This window comes from Ailuropoda melanoleuca, chromosome 13, assembly GCF_002007445.2.
Source record: "Ailuropoda melanoleuca isolate Jingjing chromosome 13, ASM200744v2, whole genome shotgun sequence".
NCBI lineage: Eukaryota > Metazoa > Chordata > Mammalia > Carnivora > Ursidae > Ailuropoda > Ailuropoda melanoleuca.
Genome location: NC_048230.1, coordinates 71,306,974 through 71,315,107, shown reverse-complemented (window position 1 = coordinate 71,315,107; position 8,134 = coordinate 71,306,974). Strand labels below are relative to the sequence as shown.

Genomic DNA, 8,134 nt, shown 5'->3' with positions numbered 1-8,134 from the left:
TAGGGATAGAGACAGCCAGCGAGAGAGGGAACACAAGCAGGGGGAGTGGGAGAGGAAGAAGCAGGCTTCCAGCAGAGGAGCCTGATGTGGGGCTTGATCCCAGAACGCCGGGATCACGCCCTGAGCTGAAGGCAGATGCTTAACCTAGTTAGGCGCCCCTATCTACAAATGGTTTTATCCCTTGTTCCTTGACATTTCATACTGATCTGCATACATATCTGTCTTTTAAATAAATATGAGAGTAAATAAATAAAAACAAACAAATAAATACATAAACACACACACACACACAAAGGGGTGCCTGGCTGGTTCAGTTGGTACAGCACGTGGCTCCTGATTTTGGGGTTGTGAATTCGAGCCACATATTAGGCATGGAGATTACCTAAAGAAAAAAATTAGGGGCGCCTCGGTGGCACAGCGGTTAAGCGTCTGCCTTCGGCTCAGGGCGTGATCCCGGTGTTATGGGATCGAGCCCCACATCAGGCTCCTCCACTATGAGCCTGCTTCTTCCTCTCCCTGTCCCCCTGCTTATGTTCCCTCTCTCGCCGGCTGTCTCTATCTCTGTCAAATAAATAAATAAAATCTTTAAAAAAAAATAAAGAAAAAAATTAAATACGAGAGGTAGTGGATAAGGACACACCCTTTAGGGCCTATGTGAGTTCAAATGCTGGCTCTGCTGCTTCTTAGCTGTGTAGCCATGAACAAGTAGTAAATCCCTCCTTGCCTCAGTTTCCTCATCTGTAAAATGAAGATAATAACAGTACTTACTTCATAGGATTATTAGAGGATTTAGTGAGTTAATACATGTAAAACACTGTCAACAGTGTCTGGCATCTCATAGGTATTCAATAATTAATAGCTATTATTATTTTTAACTTTTTTTTCAAGTTTATATACTTTTTATTAAGTCAATACCCAGGAACATTTTGTTTTTATACAGAAGAAAAAAAAAGGATGGATAACATTTGGATAAGTGAAGTTAGTAGCCGATTTATAGACCACGTAAATGGGAAACCTTATTTCCAAAAATCAAGAGGTTTAGCAATTATTGCTGGATTACCAAGAGTACTTAATAAAAAAACTCCAGAAAACCCAGTGACTTATGGACTGTAAACACCAATTTAAGGTGAAATGAATACTGCTTAACTAGTTCTTTAAACTGAGAAGGTATGCATTTATAAAACATATTCAAAGAGTATAAAAGTTCATATAGTGAAGAGTGAAGTCTTCCCCTGACCCAGAACTCCTACCTCTCTTCCCAGACCCAAATACCGTTAACACTTTTATGTCTCCTTCCACAATAGTCTTATGTGTGTGCAAAGGTATATATGAGTATATATTACCCCTTTGCTTCTTTTTAATATGAATGGGAGTATGAATTTTTATATTTTACTTTTCTTAATAGCTCTTGGAGCTCATTGTGTACATATCATATGTACACCTAATATGTATTACAGATGTAATACCTAATATTAAAGTTACTTCATATTTTATTATATGATTGTGCCATAATTTATTCAGCCAGTCTTCTATTTTTTTTTTTTTTTTTTTTTAAAGATTTTATTTATTTATTCGACAGAGATAGAGACAGCCAGCGAGAGAGGGAACACAAGCAGGGGGAGTGGGAGAGGAAGAGGCAGGCTCATAGCAGAGGAGCCTGATGTGGGGCTCAATCCCGTAACACTGGGATCACGCCCTGAGCCGAAGGCAGAAGCTTAACCGCTGTGCCACCCAGGCGCCCCTCAGCCAGTCTTCTATTGGTGGAATTTTGGTTTTTAGTTTTTTGGCTCCTATGAACAGTGCTTTAGTATTTTTTTTTTTTTTTAAAGATTTTATTTACTTATGTGACGGAGAAACAGCCAGCGAGAGAGGGAAAACAGCAGGGGGAGTGGGAGAGGAAGAAGCAGGCTCCCAGCGGAGGAGCCCGATGTGGGACTCGATCCCAGAACGCCGGGATCACGCCCTGAGCCGAAGGCAGATGCTTAACGACTGCACTACCCAGGCGCCCCAGTACTTTAGTATTTTTACATTTGGTAAGATCTATCAAAAAGAAAAATGCAGTTGCCCTTCAAAGACAGTAGCTGTGTAGCTCCATAATTAAAAAAAGAAAAAAGAGTGTGAGGGTTAAATTTGAACACTTTCCAGGTGGTTTTCTGTAGCATGCTTTGGTGGAAATCATGATTTTTAGAAAGCTAAGTGGGGTTGTTGCATATTACATTCCTGCCTCTTCCCTCCCCCAACTTTAGTAGTCTTCATTACATTCCTGCCTGGGAAGTGTGCCCAGTGACCTGGGTTAGGCATTAAGATCATGGGAATCCAAGATTTTCCCATGTCTTCTAGCATGTTTGTTTCCAAGAACAGGAAAACTTATTCCTTGCAGCAGGGGAATTTTAACCACTGTCAAGTCACTGGGGAATCTTTCAGTGAGGGTCCATTGAATACAAATATGGTCAAGGAGAGGAGAGGTATCGGTAGGTCAAAAGGCAGTGATAATATCTTACAGTAGTGTACATTATAGTACTTGAAATGCTTTTTCATTTGTTTATGGGAAGTAGGTAGAAAGGTAGAGTGACTTGCCTGTTATCATATACATCTAGTAAATTCCAGAGACAGGTCTAGAATTCTAGACTTCTATGTTAGTTGGGATTGTTTTGGGCTATAAGTGACAGAAAATATGACTATAATGACTTATACAAAAAAAGTATTATTGTCTGGAGGTAGGTCGTTGATGATATTTGATCAATGGTCAGTAGCTCAGCAATGTCAGGGCCAGTGTTATTTTCTTGGCTATCTACTTGTGTGCATGATAGCTGCTGTATCTCTAGCCATTGCATTTGCAAGAAGAAAGGTGAAGGGAAAGGGCACGAGCAAGGCTGTGGTTGTATCAGGAAAGTAAGTTTTCCTGTGAATCCCTCAGCAGATTCCTACTTCTTTCTCATTGGCCAGAGCTGTCCATGGCTATTCCAAGCCTGGAAGGTGGTGATCAAGGTGGTGACTTTCATTATAATAGTAGGTGCTTCCTACTATTTAGATGACTTTCAATGAAAAATATTTAATTATGGCTTAAGCCATATTAATTTTTTTTAAAAGATTTTATTTATTTATTTGACAGAGATAGAGACAGCCAGTGAGAGAGGGAACACAAGCAGGGGGAGCAGGAGAGGAAGAAGCAGGCTCATAGCAGGAGCCTGATGTGGGGCTCGATCCCATAACGCCGGGATCACGCCCTGAGCCTAAGGCAGATGCTTAACCGCTGTGCCACCCAGGCGCCCCAAGCCTTATTAATTTCTAATCCTCTTTATACTTATAGTTTATACAGTGTAATTTGAATATTTTTTAAAAAGTTGAATGAAAGTTTTTTTGTTTTTTAAAAACATTTTAAATTTAAACTCAATTAATTAACATATAATGTATTATTGGTTTCAGAGGTACAGACCTGTGATTCATCAATCTTATATAATCCCCAGTGCTAATTACATCACATGTCCTCCTTAATGTCCGTCATCCAGGTACCCCATTCCTCCATTCACCTTCCCTCCAGCAACCCTCAGTTTGTTTCCTATGATTAAGAGTCTCTTATGGTTTGTCTCCCTCCCTGGTTTCATCTTGTTTTATTTTTTTCTCTCTTCCCCTATGATCCTCCGTTTTGTTTCTTAAATTCCACATATTAGTGAGATATGATAATTATCTTTCTCTGATTGGCTTATTTTGCTTAGCACAATGTAATTTAAATATTATATACTATCTTATTTATTGGGTGTGGTGGGACCTTAGCTCCTATCTAGATTTTAAACTCCTTTGTGTCTGAGACTAGATCTTCTACTTCATGTGAGACAGAGAGTCTTATCCTTGAGTTTTAGTGAGAAAGGAGCTCCAGTATCATCAAGCCCACATCTTAAGGGCCCTAGTGAGTGTATAATAAGAGTGGACTGCTAATAAATAGCTTATTGAGTTAAATTGAATAATGAAAGTAGAAAGAGGGGAGAGTGAAAAATTTAGAATGAGAATAATAAGGACTCCTCTATTCAGGGCAAAAGACTATGGAGAATGGAGATCTAGGAAATACAGTACCATTATGCAATGAGAGGCCTTAATTATGTTAATATGCTTCTGGTGAGAGGGCAGAATACTGTGGAAAGAACATTTTATTGGAGTTATGAGCCTCAGTTCTAGATCTACTTCGCCATTATATAACTGTGTGATATTGGGCAAGTCATTTCTCTCTTCCGCTTCCTCTTGTAGGATGGGAATAATAATTACTGCTTTACAAAATTGTTGAGAGTATTAGAAATAATATGTATTTAGTACTTTGTGGCACCTGGTACGTATAAGTACCTTTGGTAACTGTTTTTACCATGATTGTTAGTATTTCTGTTGTGTGATCTTGAAAGAGCCTTTTTTTTGCTTTAATTAATCCTTACCTATAAACTGCAAAAGTTAGGTGTTAATTTAAGATTCCTCCCAATTCCAAAATAATCATGTTTCTACCTAAGTACCTCAACTGGGGCATTGTTATAAAGGTATCTGTGGAGTTCTGGCTGCGGTGAGTTCATAGGAGAGACCCTGGGAAGATGAAGTTCTCTTGTATATAGATTGATGTCACTATGTAAACCAAATATTTATTAGAACAAATGTTTCTGAAGCACTCAAGTACCTTCTGAATTACTGCAGTCCACTGAGAGAAGCTAATGAAATACTGGCCAAACCACTGAGCAATGAAGTTGGATGTAACTAATCTCATGATTTATCTGAGAGTATAGGTATAGTGGTATAATATAAAGAAAATGAGCACTGAGAGTTATTAGTGCCCAGAATTGGTGATGGTTTGGGGAATTGGCATACCTCTCTGGTAATGTGAGTGAGTATTGCTTTTTTTGAGGAACATTTTCACAGTTTGTATCAAGAGCCAGCAATTCCATTTTTTAAAAAGATTTTATTTATTTATTTGAGAGAGAGAGAGCACAAGCTAGGGGGTGCAGGGTCTGAGGGAGAGGGAGAAGCAGACTCCCCACTGAGCAGGGAGCCCGACATGGGGCTCGATCCCAGGACCCTGGGACCATAACCTGAGCCTAAGGCAAGCACTCAACCAACTGAGCCACACAGGTGCCCCCGTATATTCTTCTAGTAGTATCTTTAAAGTGAAAATATTGGGAAATGCCTAAAAATAGGGGATAGGTAAATTATGGTACAGCCATCAATTGATAAAATATCTATATGTATTGACATCGAAAATGCTCACAATATGTGAAGCAGATTCATATATATGTGTGTGTGTGTGTATATATATATATATATATATATATATATATGTATATATATACAGAAAAAGAATGGGAAAGAGAGGGGCGCCTGGGTGGCTCAGTTTGTTGAGCTTCTGACCTTGGCTTGTGTCATGATCACAGGGTCCTGGAATTGAGCCCCACATCAGGCTTCCTGCTCAGTGGGGAGCCTGCTTCTACCTCTCCCCCTCCACCTCCCCCTGCTTGTGCTCTCTCTCTGTGTCAAGTGAATAAATAAAATCTTAAAAAAAAAAGAGAGAGAGATAGACTGGAATAGTGTGGCATTGTAGATTATTTTTTAATAAGAGTTTTTTTTTGTGATCTAATTTCTTTAGTGAGCATGTATTTTTATGATAAAATAAAGCCTTAAAGAAGGTACTTAATTTAATAAGTGTGTATCAAGTGATTTAGTGGTAACTACTTCTCTTCCAAGATACAGAATACTTTAAGTACGTGTTGTTCCCTGGATGAAGACAAATGGCTCATTGGGTTTCATACGGAAATTATTTGCCAGTGAGTGTGTCCTTCCGGCTGTTTTTCAGACTACTTCCAGATATTTTCTTAACCATAGAGGGCTAGAGTGGGGGTTGACTTTAAACCTACACAGATTTCTACAGGACAATGTAGAACTTTGTACACAGGAGTACAGATGGGTCCATATCTTTGTTGTTCCTTTGACCTAATCTGCATGCTGTGCCTTTTATGTATTTTTTTTTTTTTTAAGATTTTAGTTTTAGCAATCTCTACACCCAACGTAGGGCTCGAACCTACAACCCTGAGATCAAGAGTCATGTTCTCTACCTACTTAGCCAGGCACCTCCTTTTATGTATTTCTTTTTTTTTTTTTTTAAAGATTTTATTTATTTATTGACAGAGATAGACAGCCAGCGAGAGAGGGAACACAAGCAGGGGGAGTGGGAGAGGAAGAAGCAGGCTCATAGCAGAGGAGCCTGATGTGGGGCTCGATCCTATAACGCCGGGATCACGCCCTGAGCTGAAGGCAGACGCTTAACCACTGTGCCACCCAGGCGCCCCTCCTTTTATGTATTTCTTAAAATCTTTTTCTTCATGCCCAAGAATAGTATTTTTATGAAGATATTTCTAAGGAAAGAAAGCCTATAATTGGCAAAATGTATTGAGCTCTTACTGTATATAAGATACTATTCTAAGTGCCTTGATGGATGAGGTATACACAAGTGAGTAAAATCCATCCTTGTCTTAGGAACTTACAGTCTGCTAGGAGAGGCATTTGCAGAGTTAACTAATATAAAATTGGATGGTAAACAAAGCACTATGGCTTTGAAGAGGCAACCGTTCGTATGATAGGTGGAAATTGGGAAAGTTCGTAGAGAATTGAATTGGACTTTGAATGATGAGTAAGATTTTAGTTGGTAGGTATAAAATTTAATGGTGTGTTTCAGAAATTGGATTATTCAGGGCAGAGAGAGAGAGAGAGTAAATTGGATATGGGAGAGGCTAGAAGTGAGAAAATGGTAGTTTGAGGGAAAATAAAATAATGAATGTGAAACACTTAGTATGGTGCCCCACTGGCATGTCGTAGGTACTCATCAAACTTCGCCTCTTTCCAGTTCCAACTATTTATCTCAAGGAGTGTCTTCAAGTTACCAAAAAAGAAAAGTTCACTTTGGGGTGCCTGGCTGGCTCAGTCGGTAGAGCATGTGACTTTTCATCTTGGGATTGTGTGTTCGAGCCTCACGTTGGGTGTAGACATTGCTTAAAAATTTTTTTAAAAATCTTTTAAAAAGAAAAAGAAAAGTTAACTTTTGGTTTGGTTTGAAAAGTAGGGCAACTTGTCCAGGTCATTTTCAGAATTGCAAATGCAGCAGTAAAAGCAAAGTAATTGCTGGGGAATCAAATTAATGTGCAAACGAGTTTCTGAACCATTTCTTTCATTAGAAGGTGATCTGTTGAAAAAAGTGACAGGAGTACTGGGAAAAACCTGCTCTTCTGTGCCAAGGCAGGGGACAATGTCACAAGTTAAAACTTCCTATTCCTATGATGCTCCCACGGACTTCATCAATTTTACCTCTTTGGATGATGAGGAAGATACCCAAAACATAGATTCTTGGTTTGGTAAGTCTGCTTTCTCTGGCCATTTTAAGGGTTAGTGGCTTGCTTTGTTCTGAGTGTACCTTTCAAAAAATAGAAGGAATTGCAAGAAAGTAACTAAAATATAAATTCTTTTTTGTGCCAAGATACTTTATCGTCCATGGTACGATAGAAATAATTGAAATGCCCACTGTTTTGGAAAGGGACTATCAGTACAAATCAATGTTATTTCACAGTTAAGAATGATAACTATTTAATCTTTAGGGATATATGGGGAAATCCAGATGAAACAAAGTTGAGTGAAGCTCTAGGACTCAAAACATGTCTGTAGTGATGGCAGCCACATAAAAACTTGCTCTACTGTCATTGGGCACAGAATATAATATTGCAGCTAGGATATTGACATTGATACAATCTACCTATCTTACTCAGATTTCCTCAGTTTCGCTTGTACTCATATGCATTTATGTAGTAAGTTCTATGCAATTTTATCACCTGTGTAGGTTTGTGTATCTACTCCCACTGTCAAGATATTGAACAGTTCTAACATCAGAAGGATTCTTGTGTTCCTTTTTTGTAACTACAGTTACCTCCCTCTTGCTTCCCTTTACCAATTCTTTTTTGGGTGGAGGGATTATGCTACTCAGAACCCAATCCCCAAACAGATGGGATTGCCTGATGTTGAATCATATGATTTGACACAAACTCTGACACTAGTCCAACGATAAATAAGGATGTGGTTGTGTTTTCATATTACTTTGTAATAATATGGTGAGACCACTGAT

At 38.8% G+C, this 8,134-nt stretch overlaps 1 protein-coding gene across 4 annotated transcripts in view; it reads left to right on the top strand.

Annotated features, from left to right (window-relative positions):
- Positions 1–8,134, top strand: part of TPX2 (TPX2 microtubule nucleation factor) — a 59,276-nt gene that overhangs the window by 7,531 nt on the left and 43,611 nt on the right. For all 4 annotated transcript variants that reach the window (XR_004619465.1, XM_002918281.4, XM_019798655.2 and 1 more), the window contains one exon: positions 7,197–7,373. Coding sequence is in view for 3 of the 4 variants with exons in the window: in XM_019798655.2 (XP_019654214.2) it covers positions 7,197–7,373 (177 nt within the window). In the remaining variant the exon portion in view is untranslated. The remainder of the gene's footprint in view (positions 1–7,196; positions 7,374–8,134) is intronic.